The 16626-nt window shown below is 43.4% G+C and overlaps 1 protein-coding gene across 1 annotated transcript in view; it reads right to left on the reverse strand.

Moving 5' to 3' along the window:
* The window catches only part of LOC107388451 (cyclin-dependent kinase 17), a 44653-nt gene that overhangs the window by 24730 nt on the left and 3297 nt on the right, over positions 1–16626 (reverse strand). Inside the window, exon 2 of the mRNA XM_015963991.3 lies at positions 4174–4322. Within this exon, the coding sequence (XP_015819477.1) occupies positions 4174–4300 (127 nt within the window). The 5' untranslated portion in view covers positions 4301–4322. The remainder of the gene's footprint in view (positions 1–4173; positions 4323–16626) is intronic.

The raw sequence follows: 16626 nt of genomic DNA on the forward strand, positions 1-16626 counted from the left end.
GGCCAACTTGGCCGGTGAGTAAAAAATTTAATTTCGGACCCTGCTTGTGTGTTCTGAGCATTACAGCCAGGGATCCAAACAGCAGCAGCACCCCCTGCATGCATGCAGTTTCTCAGTGACTTTAAAACATCACCACCACCATAAAACTTTTCTGATGCTCCAAATAAAGAAAAACATCCCTTACCAGGTTTTTTTGATTAAATAAAAAATCTGAAAATAAGTTTAAATGTTAAATAATAGTTAACATCACTTAAATGCAACAGCAAATTCTCTCATTGCTACTGAGCATTTTCTCCACTTATGTGGTTATGATATAAGGCTGTTGCTGTAATTGGGAAGTGAACTGTGCCGGGCCAAACTAGGAGAAAATTAAGATTTTCTGAGGGAAAGAGAAAAACAATTGTCTACCTTTCAGAAGAGGAACTGGCAAAAAACTACATGGAAAATATGTGAAAACGTTTGGTTTTAATCCCAAATTGAACAAGTTTACCTAGATCTTAAAAAGCAGCTCAGATGATGAAACTGCAACTACGATTCTGATAACAAGCTAACAAACCGGAGCCTGGGGCTAACATCACCACCCGGTGAAACACTAGCGACATGAAGGTGGGTTGGTTCACCGGCACGTGTCGGAGTCAGCCCTGTAAAAATGATTAACGACACCGAGCGGACTCACATTCACGTTTGAAAGCAGCGCTGATTCCAGAAACCTCAGTACAAAGTGCGTTCGTTAATCTGAGCCAGCATGACGAACAAGGTAACGGCGCCGCTAACTCAGTTCGGGTATTGCGTTCCACCTAGGGCTGCAACAACGAATCGATAAATTCGATGAAAATCGATTACTAAAAGCGTTGGCAACGAATTGCGTCATCGATTTGTTGTGTCGCACAACTCTTACAAAAGCGCCCCCCCTTCCCGCCCGCCATTGCGCGCAGACCAGAGCAAGTCAGATCAGCGCGAGGGAGAGCCGGCAGATCAGCGCAAGGGAGAGCCGCAGATCAGCGCGAGGGAGAGCCGCAGATCAGTGCGAGGGAGAGCCGGCAGATCAGCGCGAGGGAGAGCCGCAGATCAGCGTGAGGGAGAGCCGGTACCGGCAGATCAGCGCGAGGGAGAGCCGCAGATCAGCGCGAGGGAGAGCCGGCAGACTTGCGCTGTTGCGAACCGGTTCCGCATTGTTGCGCAGCGATCCAGGCAGCTGCTTCCAGCGCACGGTCCATTCTCAAAGTGGCGCAACCAAAAAACTATAATTAGCACACGATCGTTCATGTCCGCACATGTTCTCTATTTTCTGTCTTATTTGTGCCTGAAGCTCGCTACTGCGGAGCTCATCACCTGTGCTGTGGTGATGTCACCTCACGCAGCATCGAAAACGCGCTCTGCGCTTTTTGGTCAGGAGATCTCTTTGATCTGCTCAAAAGTAACTGATGAGGTGAAAAGGTAAGAATCCAGGCAACAGATTTTCTGAAGAATTAAGAGGAGATGCAGGAAGATGAGAGACAGACAGGACAGGAAAATAGTTAAATAAAAACAAGAAAACGAAACAAAGTGTTGAAAAGTCAAATGTAGGTAGATTTATCTCCACTACACGTTTTTACCAGTAAAAAACAATAAGTTATACACATGTTATATTTATACATCTGATACAATTCAGATCACCTTCAAAACTCAGTCACACACCCAGGGCCGTTTCAAGACATTTTGGGGGCCAAGGCAAAATGCCCCCCCCCCCACCACCCCCACAATAACTGGGCTCCCCAATTCATGCCCTCTCCAGTAGTGTTAGTTATATGGTGTTTATAAAAGCCCCTCAGACATTACTGACATGTTCTAATATTATCAGATGAAAAACTAAATTATCAGACATGCTGTCTCATCTGCTTCTTTTATAAACTTGCAAAAAGTAACAAAACCATTTGAAAGCCACTATTTGTGGATTCTCTGAAAGTTTCCATGGAGTGTGTGACAACTTATTTTTTCATTGATCCTATCGTCTAATCTCACAGCTGAAACAAGCATCCTTAATAATCTGTGCACAGGAAGCTTACCGATGCTGTAGTAAAACAAAAGGTATAATAATTTATTATTAATAAAACCTTGTTGCAGCACTAAAGCAGAAAAATTAGATTTTGCATTAAATATGCAAAATATTTACATATGAATTGTTTTAGAGCCCTTTAATTGGCAGAATCTGATATTAATTTAGTTCTTACAAAAAATGGGTCCCAACATGGTTTGTGTGGCGTTGCCATAGTGTGACGTCATAGGCACATATGACCTGTCCTCTTGTTTGGAAATGGAAATATGGTCACCCTACATTAAACAAACTGTCCACCCGGGCTTTTACACTGCACAGAGACGCTTCGCTGCCTACGACTGAACGTCAGTTGAGTCAGTCTCATGCAGACTGACCAGTGAAGAGAGGGCCTCAAGTTAAGACCCTCTCCTCATTGGCCAGTCCACACGAGGTGGGTCAAAGGTTACTCTGGGCGGGTTAAGTGTTGTCAGGCATTCAAGTATTGAGTATATTTACTGCATATTACAGTAAAATATTCTGTATGTGACCACATTATGGTGATCCTTGGGTCGTGATGATGGAGCCCTTGAATATTGTTGCCCAGGGTACAACAAAGTGTTAATCTGGCCCTGGTTCCGCCGTCACATTCCCACAGAAACTGGTTGATCACACCGGGGCCAGACTACTAGCATGTGGTTTTACAACCACAATGTCCTCAGAAGCAAAAACGCTTTTAAAAGGGAGGGAGGAGTCCTAACTGTTGCTGCAGGCGTGTTGTGTGAGAGTGCAGTTATATACTGGTTAATATATTTTTGGGTTCAGTTGCTTTCATGTGGCCTAATGTGAGTCTATTTGGGATCATTGGAATGATCAGCAGCATTTCTTGATGTGACTTTATGGCAGTTGCCCAGGGCATCATCGCAAGGAGGATGGCATTCATTTACTTTTGTTTTATTTGGTATTTTTTCAGTCATTTTTGGAAATAGTGATCAATTTTGATTAATTCACAGCCTATGTTTAATTACATTTAAAATAAATGTCAACAGATGAGATCAAACAAAACAGATGAGAATTGCCCTTAAGCTGTTTAACTTGGACCAAGCATTTTAGGTCACAGATAGATGTAGCTTAGGGTCTCTGTCTATACACCTTATAAGACAATTTAGGTGATGGCATGTTGTTTTTCTGCTATTGAACTGTTTTCTAATAATGTTGTGTTAAATAAAGTGAAGGAAGGAGAGAAATAACGTTTCCCTAGCAGTTTTTAAAAATTTCCCCATGTAATCCGATTAATCGATTAATCGTGTCGAGACCCCATCCGATTAATCAATTATCCAAATAATCGTTTGTTGCAGCCCTAGTTCCACCCATCCTAAGGGTCTACGTAGGGGGCGGGCGTATTACGTGAATGGACCCATCTGATTGGCCGCATATCAGAAGGGCTACATTTGATTGGTCAAATAATACTTCCGCGTAAAAACCAGAGCTGGTTTACAAAAAGTTGATGTATGACACGGATGGAAATGTTGAACCAAACATTTATCGCCGTTTTTGACATCCTTGCGATGGGCCTATCGCACGTCCTGTTATCGCGATGACGATAATTTTTCGATATATTGTGCAGCCCTAAATGATCCTGAATTTTTCATTGTAGACATCTGATGTGACATGCTTCTCGCAAACCAGATGTTGATTATTTTTTTTATCCACAGGTGTTGTTGGTGAAATTCCCAGGGCAGCATCCGTGCGTCATGATATTGTGGCTAGCAGCAGTACTTTGTAGCAGCAGCGCTTTGTAGCAGCGGCGCCCTGCGGCAGCGGCGAGGCCTTGCAGCAGTGGCGCCCTGTCAATGTGTTTTTGTTTTTATGCAAAACAATTGTGATTAAAAAGTTTTATTTAATCGAGCATCTTGACCCCACCTCATGTTTCAGCTGTGCATTTCATTAGATAATCATTTGGTCTAGTTGAATCAAACAGAATTTATTTAATCATCCTTGACTTGTCATCAATTATTCAGATTTTTGTTCTCAGAAAAAGTAAAAAAAAAAAAAAAGTATTTTCTATCTTGAATGACAGCGACTCAAATCAGGAGTAATAAACAGCCACAACAGAGTCACATTGTACACTTCAGCATTCAGAAGCAGCTAATAAACCTCACCACTGTCCTTCAGGCCATTCTCCTCTATGGTTATCTGCTCGGCCAGCTCAGACAGCGACTCGTCAATCGTGTGGCTGCCTCGTAGAGTCTGAGTGAGACGCCGCTTGAATCTCTTCATCTTCTCCATGGAGCTGCCGGGACGGGGAGGCCTGAGGATGATAAAAATAAACAAATAAATAAATGTCATACATAAGAGAAGAAAACGGCTTGGGTTAGCTCCAGAGGAACTGACTCATGGTCTGTTCTATTGATGTCTGACTGAATAAAAACCACTTTCACCTGCCGCCATGTTTCACATCCCACACCACGAGTACTTAGATGGTTAGATCATCAGTGATCTGACAGACGGAACAATAAAAAGTATCAACTTTCAGATGTTAATCATGACTCAGCTCATCCAGACATCACTTTACATTCCTCCCTGGAGCTAAATGGTAAATGGTAAATGGCCTGTATTTGATATAGCGCCTTCTAGAGTCCTGGAACCCCCCAAGGTGCTTTACAACACAATCAGTCGTTCACCCATTCACACACACATTCACACACTGGTGGGGATGAGCTACAATGTAGCCACAGCTGCCCTGAGGCGCACTGACAGAAGCGAGGCTGCCGAGCACTGGCGCCACCAGTCCCTCTGACCACCACCAGCAGGCAACGTGGGTTAAGTGTCTTGCCCAAGGACACGACGACAGCGACAGACTGAGCAGGGCTTGAACCTGCTACCTTCCGATTACGAGGCGAGCACTTAACTCCTGTGCCACCGTCGCCCTCCCTGGAGCTGGTGAGCGATTCCTACGGAAGATTTTAGAGTGCATTTCCTGGTACTACGGACTTTAAAAGCAAATCCTAAACCAAGGGGATTAGCATCTGAATGGTGCAGGATGGGCCTGGGCTGCAGCTGGTAGAAATCGCACGTTGCTGCAGCGCGTGACAACGGGATGATAGTGGTAGCTAGAGACTGTACGCAGCTGTCCGAGGGCGAGCGAAACACGGAGAGATGGTGAGTGTGAAGAGAGAAAAAAAAAGATTAAAATCAGCACAGATTATCCAGATTATAGAAAGTCTCTGTGTGAGATCTGATGTGGAGCTCCATACTCTTCTGCAGATCTAGACATGTGTGTGTGTGATGCTGATGAGTAAGACCAGACACACACGCACAAACAATTGCACAAAGGAAAATCCCTCAGGGTTCATGTCTGTCAACGGCTGTCTTTTGACAGCTTTTTGGCATTTAAATACCCTCACAGCTGAAGTTTGCCACGAGAAGCAACAAACTCACTTCATTAATACGAAAGAAAGGAAGTGAGGTAGGGCTGGGCGACATGGCCTAAAATCATTATCACAATATAGTGAGGATTTCACCTCGATAACGATAAATGGACGATAACTAAAGGTATGCGCAGAAACAAAAGTTTTCCACTAGATGGGGATGTCACATTTTTATATGACTCAAGGTGGTGCATCTTCTTAAAGGGACATGGATGTTGCCAATCTACACACATCTTTTCATTTTTTATTATCAAATTTATTGCGATGGGAAAAATTATCTTGATAAGAGTCAGAAATTTCGATAACGATACATTTTCGATTTACTGCAGTGCCCAGCCCTCAAGTGAGGTCAAAAAGAAATTTTCCACAAACAGATTTGTAACTTACAGTAAAGACTGTTTATGTGACGTGTAATCTGAGTGTGTGTGTGTGTGTAAATAAAAGACTCTTTGTTAGTTACTTGTCACTCTGACACATTTATAAAATGCCGATTGTTCTTCTGCATTATTAGCTTAAGAGGCTAAATAGAGTAAATTAAAGCTGCAAGCAGCGTCGTTCAGCCCTCGCAGCTCCGCGCCGCTCCGGCCTGGCCAGCAGCCCGGGGCACCAGGCTACATCTGCGAAACAGAAACGTCGACCACCCCGACACCAGAAACTGCTAACGTTCACCTCTGCCTCACCTCACCCTGACTCAGCATCCCCTTTGAGCCCACCATTATATTTTATGTCTCACCACTAGGGAATCCTCTGTCTTTACCACACTTGTGGTGTGATGACAGTGACCAACTTTAATGCTATTCTGACCATGTTTTTTAAAGTTATCGAAGGATAACTATCTAGGGGGCGCTGTGACCAACTACAGAAAAGTCCCATTGAGGTCAGCTTTGGTGACATTATATAACATTCACCAACCGTTTGTGCCTCCTTGGCTAAAGGGCATGATTGTTCATTGCCATGTTCAGTTTCGGGCAAATCGAAGGCCGTTTGTGGAAGTTACAGTCAAATGTAAGGTCATGACGTCACGCCAGCATTCACCATGGCATCAAAGCCCCTCCCTTTCTGGAAAGCTATCAGATCTGAATGGTCATTACAACGTCATGAAGTCAGTGTATGACCTTAGTGTCATGTTCACTAAATTAGAGGGGACGAATATGGGCATTTCAGCATAAAACAATAGACTTCCTGTATTCAGGGGGCGGGGCTTAGGTGATGTCAGCTGTCCACATTGTCATTGTGTTGAGATGTGGTCAGTGATCACACAGACAAAGTTTGATGTAGATCTGATAATGCACATGGGAGTTATTAAGTCAAGTAATGTATTGGCGAAAGGTCAAAGTTTGAGGCTTAGCCACGCCCACACATTTATACTTATTTAAAATCCGACGGTTGAATTTTTTCCCCTTTGTCTTAAGAGTACAAAGCAGAAGTTTGAAGGCGATTGGTGAAAAGGGCGACGGAGCATCACTCTCCAAACAACGTGTGCGAAAACCACTAAATCGAGTACTTGGACCAAAATGGCCGACTTCCTGTGCGACTTTCCACTTGGCTCCAAGAGACTTTTTTGTAGGTCCTGAGACACCACATTAGTGTACCAAATTTCGTAATCCTCAGTTAAAGCATGGCTTGGCGCTGACAGTTTAAATGGTCCTAGGGGGCGCTATTTCAGAATGTAGGCCACGCCCACAAACTTCAGCTATCCATTTCTATTGGTGGTCAGACTAGGATCACTCACAACGAATTTCGAGGTGATATCGAAATAAATGAAGAAATGAGAGGCAAACGTATTTCCATGGCGTAATGGCGAATTTCGCCATGCTCCCAAAGCCCCGCCTTTTTTCAAAACCTGCCAGTACTGGAGACCAAGTGACCTCAACTTGTGTGCTGCTATTTGCCAGAAATTCCTGGTGATTGGGTAAAAGGAGTCCAATAGGGAGCTGTGAAAAAAAGAGTGGCGTGGCGACACGTCAAAGTTTGAGGCTTAGCCACGCCCACACCTTTAAACTTATTTAAAATCCGACGGTTGAATTTTTTCCTCTACGTCTTAAGAGTATATAGCAGAAGTTTGAAGGCGATTGGAGAAAAGAGCGACGGAGCATCACTCTCCAAACAACGTGTGTGAAAACCACTAAATCGCGTACTTGGACCAAAATGGCCGACTTCCTGTGCGACTTTGCACTTGGCTCCAAGAGACTTTTTTGTAGGTCCTGAGACACCACATTAGTGTACCAAATTTCGTAATCCTCAGTCAAAGCATGGCTTGGGGCTGGCAGTTTTAATGGTCCTAAGGGGCGCTATTTCATAAAATAGGCCACGCCCACCGGATGTTCACATCAGATCTTTTGGGGGGCCGGACTAGGATCACTCACAAGAAGTTTCGTGACGATATCTTTAGAATTGACGAAATGGGAGGCAAACGTAAGGCCACGGCGGTACGCCTGACTTTGCCGCGCCGCCACAGCCCTGCCCTCTGCCGAAAACTCCCATAAAGTGATGCTAAGCAACCCCACATGTCTTGAGTTACCAGCTACAAATTTCTGGTGATTGAGTGAAATGGGGCCATTTGGGACCTTTCACAGTAAAACTTGACCTTTTTGGATCTGAGGGGGCGGGGCTTGTGTGTTGTTATCATCCGACCATTCATTTTACTTTGTGGGTGGATGACGAATGACCACAGAAAGTTTGGTAACTCTATTCCTTTCAATTATGAAGTTATAGCAGTTTAAATTTTTTTGGCGAGTAGTCAAACTTCTAGGCCTGGCCCCGCCCCTTCAGCATATACGAAAAGTCAGAATCCTTGTCTCATTTTGTTCGCCCATCCGTTCTGAGCAATTTTACACAATTTTTGAGATGATTGTGCGAAAAATGATCGAGCAATCCAATCAGAAACGGACCCTAAAAACGGCACAAACGGCCAAAAATCGCCATTTCAACCAAAAATGGCCGACTTCCTGTTTGATATTGATCATGCTTGCAAGAGACTTTTCTGTGCGGACTGTTGAGTACTACAAGTGTACCAAATTTCATAACTGTACAATAAACTAAGCTTTATGGAGAGGGTTTTTTTTTCACTTTCTAGGGGGCGCTGTTCAGTCATTTTCTTTGCGATTTTTTCGGAACCTTTGAAATATCAAATTTTTCAACAGGCCTGACAAGTCTGCAAAATATTGTGAGTTTTGGGGTATGATAAGGTCCCCAAAAAGCCGTTCAAAGTGGGCTAAGAATGATAAATAAAAAGAAAGAAGAAAGAAGAAACAGAGCAAAAACAAGAGGCCTTCGCAGCGCTTTCGCTGCTCGGGCCTAATTAAAATTGGTCAGAAGAAGAAAAAGCAAAAATCTAACTGTGAAATTTAGGTTTCACATAAACAGCCAACAGAACTGCTCTAGTTGAATTTTCCAGCTGTTTTTTAAAGTTTTACTAAGTGTGTAGTGAGGGTTTTTAGGGCAGAGCGTCTGTTCTCTTTCTCTGCACACAGCAGTGCACTGAGCTGGGCTCAGAGCCAAAGCAAATGAGGACGGGCCAAAACTAAACACTAATCTCCACATCGCGGCTGAAAACATTCACAGCTCCAGTTTTTAGGACTAAAGAAAATGTATAGATTTCATATTTGGCATAACTGCTGGGTTGGGTTTTAGAAGTTTACGTCACAAAAAAATGATCTAATTTTCATTGGGTTTTTTTCCTACCCAAGTTATTCTCAATCAGAAAACATAATCAGTCTAATTTTCCATGAGACAAGAGAGAGAACAAACAATGACTCAGCTGTCGTAACAAGTACAAATCAGCCAGTTCAGTTTCATGACTCGTCAGCTTCAGAATGAGCGTGCAGTCTGTCGTCACCCCAGAGATGCACCAACTCTCCTGCTGCAGTCCAATAATCAGAGTAAACCAGAGACAGAATACATAAAAAAAAATGTTGGGCAAATAAAAATGCATGTCACCCACTGATGTCAGATTTAAAATAAAATCTGAAGCTGAGAAATTAAGACGACTCTTTTGGATTTTGAATATTGCATGAACCGAGTTTGTACCTGTTGTGAATGACCCTCATCTAGTAGCACACGCTAGTCCAGCATACCTGAAATTGACGGCTATAGCCATGTTCAACTGGGCTGACTCCTGATGCAAATCCTTAGTCTGGCAAGCCATCCTAAACATATATGTAAATATATGGTCACGCCACGACCCATAGACAGAGCTCAGTCACGGACAGGAATCTACAGTTGTTTTTCAAACTGTCTCTGAGCGCAGTTGGACAGCGCTAGGACCAATCAGAGCAACAAACAACCTTGCATAGTCATCGCTATGGAAATTAGTCACTGGGGCAATTCGCCACACACCATCGAAGAAGAAGCAAATACACCCTTTTTCAAAACAAATGACTTATGTACCTCTGTCTGCTCATGTCTCAAAGAAAAGTTAAAACAATCCAAAGTTGATGCCAAGCCGTTTCAAATGAGTGCCATTCTTGAGCTGAAGCCATCTTTGTAGTTTTTCTCACTCACAGCTCTGGTGCTAACTCCGCCTATGCCTCGCTACAGACATTGAGCACTGTAATTGGCCTGACTGTCTAAGCCAACTGTAGACCCATTGAGGCTAATATGCTAATATGGATCGTGGCTAGACAGACCTGCAGAGCAAATATTCTGCTACTGCTGCTACGACTGGTCTAGTTCTCTAGGCTATGTTGAACCTGAATTTTGAAGAAAGTTAATCATTAGTTGATGGTCACAAGACTTTAGTTAGGATGGTGTTTGGTCTAACGCCTCCTCTCAGATGCTGCAGGACAGTCAGAACAATTAGTCTTGGTGTCTGTTAAGCTCATTACTGCTAATAGAAAAGCTCCAAATGCTATCGCTGTCCTTTTCAGAGACTGGAATTGGGAAGATGGAGACTTACGTCAAACTGGACAACCTGGGGGAGGTATGTGAGATGGCTCACCTAAAAAAAAACAAATTCAGCTCTGAAAGTTTACCAATTGTAAAACTTCCCGCTTCTCCTGATCTCTGGGGCACATACGCAACTATCTTCAAGGGGAGGAGTAAAGTGACGGACAACCTTGTGGCGCTGAATGAGATCTGGCTTGAGCACGAGGAGGGGGCTCCATGCACTGTGCTTAGCCCGCCCAACAAATGTAGAGTGCTGCGATTAGCTAGACCTAAAATTCTTCAGGCCAATGGCATACCTGCTGAGGCTGCAATGGAGCGTGACTTGGCAAAGCTCCAGAGCAAAATCTTTTGCTGCTGCTACACTTTGTCTAGATTTCTAGGATAGTAAAACCTAATGATTGCTTTTAAATCTTCCAGTGGTTCTTGAGTTATTTTGGCTGGTAAATTTCAATAAATTGGTTTAATGATGGAACATTCTTGAACATTTTGTTGTTTTAGTTACTCAAGCATGCTTTTGAATTTTATGTAGTTTTCAGGAAAAAAGTAAAACACATCCACATTTTCATGATTGTTGGAAATACTGATTCAGTGTCACAGCAAGAAATAAATACTCATTCAAAAAGTAGTGCACATCTCATAAATAACTGGACTAAAACCTAGAAAAATCATCTTCACAGAAAGAATAATAGCATCAATAGAAGAAGCGTTTCCTGTGCTCCCAGCCCCACTGGCCAACATTCCAGTTCTGGGATTGAATTTGGAGCTTTGGACATGATCGCTGTTCTGAGCTTCATCCCTGCTCTTGTAAATAGGCTGGTTCAAGGTCTGAGCTCCAGATCCTAAGGAGGAGGGGGGGGGGGGGGGGGGTTGTCAAAAGGGCCTGAGCTCCAAGTCGGTTCATGATTTGTTGCCATGGAGACCCTCACAGCTTCTTCCATGTTGAAAAATGCAGAGCACTGCAGGAGACTGCGTGCTGCTCACCGACTTTCCAATTCCCTTCATCTTGTATCCTGGGGGCAAACACCCCCACACAAAGATCCACCGTGACTGGCTCCTTGGTTTTATCACAAAAGTGCCAAGACATCTTCTGTAACTTTTATAAACATCTGATTCCTTGCAGGAAGAGAGAAGCAAGGAGAAGGGGATGATGCACTGTTGAGACAACACCCATATGTCCTGAGTGGACTCTGTCATCCTCCTGCTGTGCTTACAATCAACACAGAGCTACTAAAAGCCTTGCAGTCTGTGCAATCGTCACATTTCTGCAGCACACATAACAACACTGCTGTCTTGGCAAAGCAGCAAAAACAGAAAACGAAAGGTCACAACAGCCGTCTGACCTCTGTAGGACACGGTAAACCTGCAGGAGGACAGGGGAACCTCAGAAAATACCCACATCTTCTTCTCACAGATTTAGATAAAAACAGGACAGTGGGCATGATTCACAGCTGAGCTCAGCCACGGATTTCTAAAGAGCAGCCTTTTCTAAACTTGACTGAGACAATGAGGACATGAGTGAGGGAGCTGGCTCCATTATGAGGTCTTACATAAAAGATGCATTGTGCAGAGTAAGAGGAGGTCCTTTTCCCCCCTCCCCCAAAATGAAGTGGGGGGGGGGGTGTAGTGCAGTGTAGTTCTGAGCTCAGCAGCGTGGTGCTCAGGCGAGCATGCACCCGTCACTCACCGGAGTAGCTGGAAACCTGCTGGAGCAGCACAAAGTGGGTCAATTTGCCTCATCTTTCAGCTGTTTTCAGCCCGAACCTGTTATCACACCACTCACACACGTCACCTGTTTCACAAGGCTGACTGGTGCCGTCAGACGGGTCAGTGCTGATGTTTACGTGGATCCAAGAGTGACACCAAGCAGGCTTGATTTACCTGGTTACAGTAGCTTAAGCCTCCCACTGTCCTAATGGGTGTGACCCCGCGAGGAAAGTGTACCATTGTGCAGGGTTGATGGTTCATCCCTTGGGTCCACGTGGCAGGGGTGAGGAGTGAGCACCGCCTCACCCCTGCCACGTGGACCTCAACGGATAAACCATCAACCCTGCTCAATGGTACACTTTCCTTGCGGGGTCACCCATAAAGGCAGTGGGAGGGTTAAATCACAGGTCTGGTCCCCATGAGTCCAGTCAAACTGTAAATGATCAGGAGTTGTACTGCAGGATGCTACTGGTCATTTTACTGTGTGGAGAAAAGAACATCTGATTTGTTAAAGTGTAACAAAAAGGTGGCTGATACCAGCTTGATAAATGGTTTTACTCGACTGGTTCTTGAATTGTTTTCCCAGAGCTTTTCAACTGGCGCCTCATGACTGTAAGCTAAAGTGATTAGCCAGAGAAATGACTGGCCCTTTTATTACTGCAGCTGATATTGTTTTGTACGCTCCTATATGAGTGAGCGTCCAGGAGGAAGTACCTCCATGTTACGTATCAAAGGCTGATACGACGCCGACCAACAACAACAGCCGTGATGAAAACAGCTAAACAAAACATCACAGTCAGTCTATTATTAAGATTATTTACATAAAATGGTGCAAACAGGAAGAAAACTTACTGTAACTCACTGTAAACTTTATTTTAAATCCTGTAGAAAAACATCCATGTTTAACAGCTGGATTTTTTTCTGGATGCTAAAATGTATGATATTTAAAAGAAGCAGGGGCCTCATTTATCAAGCTTGCTTACGCACAAAAAGGGGTTGGAAAACTGCGTAAGCAACTTTCCACTCAAACTTTGGGATTTATGAAAGAAAACTTAGCGGAAAAATGTGCGCAACTTTAAGTTGACTAAGGACCTGGCTTACGCACATGTTGGCCATGGAGAGCACCTGCAGTGCTGCTGCTGAGAAGGATACAATTATGAAATCCTGCAGCATTATCACTTGTACTGCTTCGTTTTCACACAGAACAAGACCCACACACACACACACACACACACACACGCACACAGCCTGAAGCGCAGAATACGGAATGCAGAAAATCAGCAGGGGAACAGATTGAGACAGGATGTCATGCGTCTGTGACAGTGTGTGTCCTGTCACTGTGACCCGATTGATCATGCGCCCTGGCTACTTGGACAAGGGAGATCTCCGTTTGGCTAACTGGTTAGCGCACGTGACTTTCACCTGGGAGTCTGGGAATCGAATCCTGATCGGATCTTTTATTTTTATATCCGCCACAGATCTCTCTGAAGAACTCAGCATTGAGGGCTTCAGCAACGCTGTGCCACTCCATGGATTCTCTCTTATTTGTTTTGCAAAAGCACTTCCTTTCATTTCTCCACCTCATCCACAAGTACCTCAATTTCTGCTCGTGAAATAGCGCTTCCTTGATCTGCGGTCGTGATCGAAATGCTGCAACAAGCCGGCTTATGTATGTGCATGAGGTCCACAAGACACTTTGCATCGACCATTTATGGCAGAAAGTGGGCGTGGTGAGGGTGAGATGTGACTAAAATGCAGCTGAGAAACATTCTAGTTAGTCTCCGATTTATGAAGTGGAGATTGCGTGCAGCCGTGCGTACTCCATGTTTGATAGATCACAAACCTGCTTGGCGTAAGTCCATTTTTTTGCTGAGCTTAAGTATGGTTTTAGTAAGGATTCTACGCAATGTTTGATAAATGAGACCCCAAGACTGTAATATTATAACTAAATTGCAGCACTAAACACTAGGAGTGCACCAATTGCAGTTTTTGGCCGATCACCAATTCTGACTTGCCAATACTGATTTTTGCCAATACTGATTTTGTCTTAAAGGTGTAGCAATCGATCAACTAAAAGCAGATCACGTCAATGTTTCAATTTCCTTTTATTGAGAAAACCAATATGAATACTCATGAAACAATACTATTTTCAACTGGACATGAGGCAATGTTCTCAGATATAAATATATTTACCAATGCTGTTTGAGCTACAAAATCACATTTGTTCCTTCAGACTTTCTTTTCTTTTTCTTTTTTTTTTGGAAAACAAAACCTCTGTACCCTTTTTAACACAATTGTCCAAAAAAAATAATTCTACAGCAATGATTTGATTTAACGTTAACTAGGGGTGCACCCCTACTCAACACTTAATTTGTCTCTAGTTTAACATTTACTGCTTTATTGAAAATTGTATTCAACTGCATTTAATTTATGTAATTTGCATATTTTTTTCATCTTGCGTAGATTTTATTCTCATTTATGATTAGTTTTCACTTTTTATGTAGCGCTGTACGCTAACTAGTTCAGTACAGTAAATCTAAACACATTCAGAGATGTTTATTATGAGTATGATGATTATTACAGCTTCTATTTGCCCCATTATGGAGATAATCACATGTCATGGACTCGTTTCATCTGAATCACCTGTCATCCATTTATGAGCTGAACATTAGCATCAAAGGGAGACACAATTAGCCTCTTCTCACTCTGGCTATTAAAGGGAAACAAGAGGCCAGTAGCTTTCTGATGCAGCTGAGGCCAGCTGGCAGGAGGGAGTTATCAGTTTATCGTGCTCACATCAAACTGGAAACACAATCAAGAATGCATTTAAATAAAACCAGATTCTTTTGACTTCATCTGCAAAATTTAACTAGATATTTAAAAACCATGAAAGCAGATGTATTAATAACACATAAGCCAAGCTGGTTTGCTGCCGCACACTTCTAAAAACTGATCATTATTGTGGTTTTGGCTGCTGATTTTCAATTAATAACAAATAAATGTGTATTATAGTGATAATTCCACCTCTCTACTCAAACGCTGTGTCAAACTTCCAAATAAATTCAAACTGTTTCGTTTGACAAAAGAAGAATTAACCATCATCCTTCTCTGGTAAAGATCGTATCGTTGATGCAAACTTGTTGGCTGCAAAATGTGGTAAACGCAACCGACCAACAATCCTCATTCAAAGTTAAATAGTGATTCACTGTAACCATCTGGAATAATACAAATGCTTTGAGTTAATACTGGATTACTTATGGAAGGAGCCATGAATTCAACCAAATAACTAAACAGCACACTTTGATCTATGAGTTATTTATTAATCTGAAGAGAATGTGGTCATTGCCAGACATGGTGCATCTTGGGTATGCGCAGCTGGTAACACTGGCTCCAGTAAATGTGTGCGTCTGCATGTTTCAAAATAAAAGCCCAGCAAATGTTGATAAACCATCCACAAAGCCATTTTTCTCAGCTGTTTCTGTAATTAACACAGACTTTCCCGGCACGTTATTTCTGTGGGAGCTTAACAAGTTCTGGCTCCGGACTGGATGGGGATCAGAAGCATCTTCAGATGCTTGAATTAGATGGGAGACAAAAGAATCAGGGAGTGGAGCTGCCAAACTGTCCTGTGGGGGCACATGCATGAGCTGCATGCCGGTTTAAAGGAGGAAGAGTTTGTGTTCATGGCTGCTATCTATAGACGGGAGTGGTGCGACATAGCAGCTGCCCCTCTGACAGCAGCGACGCGTTAACCTTCAGCCAGCTGTCCCGGCCTGCAGCTTCAACATGACCTCACTAACAGAACCCTTACTCACTTTTTACAGTAACTTTGCCCATCACCTTTAAACTTTTATCACTGATGTAACGGAGAGCGCTGTCCCAACAAGGAAGTCTCCAAGAACCATCTGTGTAAACAGAATCAGCTCAGGTTAACATCTGAGACTATGCCAAATATGAAAAAAGTACTGTTTCAGCCAAGTCCAGTCGTGTGTGCTCTCACACACCACATACAGCCGCTCACATACTGGACCATCATCTGATCCACAGTGGGACTGGGGAGGGGGGTCAGCACAGCGTGGCTACTGGCTACAGCTGTCTCACAGCAGGTCAGGTTACCCTGCCACCGCCATCCCCAAGGCCTTCACCAAGGGAACGACCCCACGTCAAAACAACACACTCCGACCCTTCCTCACCCTCCGACCCAGTCTGAGAGCTCAACGTGGACGCTCGTAGAAAAGGTGCTCACCTATTAACACCTTGTGTGGATGCTCAGCATCTAATAGTCATGTAAGGTAGAAAATAAACCCTTATGAGCAGTTTGCTTAATTGCCCTTTTAAGTACAGCAGAGGAACAAAATGCCAGAGATTTGTTTTTTTAAGGTTGTACAATCCAGGGCTTAACACTAACTGAACCACTGAGCCAAAACTGTTGCTGTGTATTTTAGGGCTTCTGCATTCATATTTGCTCTTATCGCAGAATGGCTAAAAAGTGTGGTTTACATCAATAGCTCTGGATAATTCAGATGTTTATAATCACGTTATACACCATAGTAATGTGCACCACATGCTTACAACTGAAAGAGTGCCCATAAC

Source organism: Nothobranchius furzeri, chromosome 4, assembly GCF_043380555.1.
Source record: "Nothobranchius furzeri strain GRZ-AD chromosome 4, NfurGRZ-RIMD1, whole genome shotgun sequence".
In the NCBI taxonomy this organism is placed as follows: domain Eukaryota; kingdom Metazoa; phylum Chordata; class Actinopteri; order Cyprinodontiformes; family Nothobranchiidae; genus Nothobranchius; species Nothobranchius furzeri.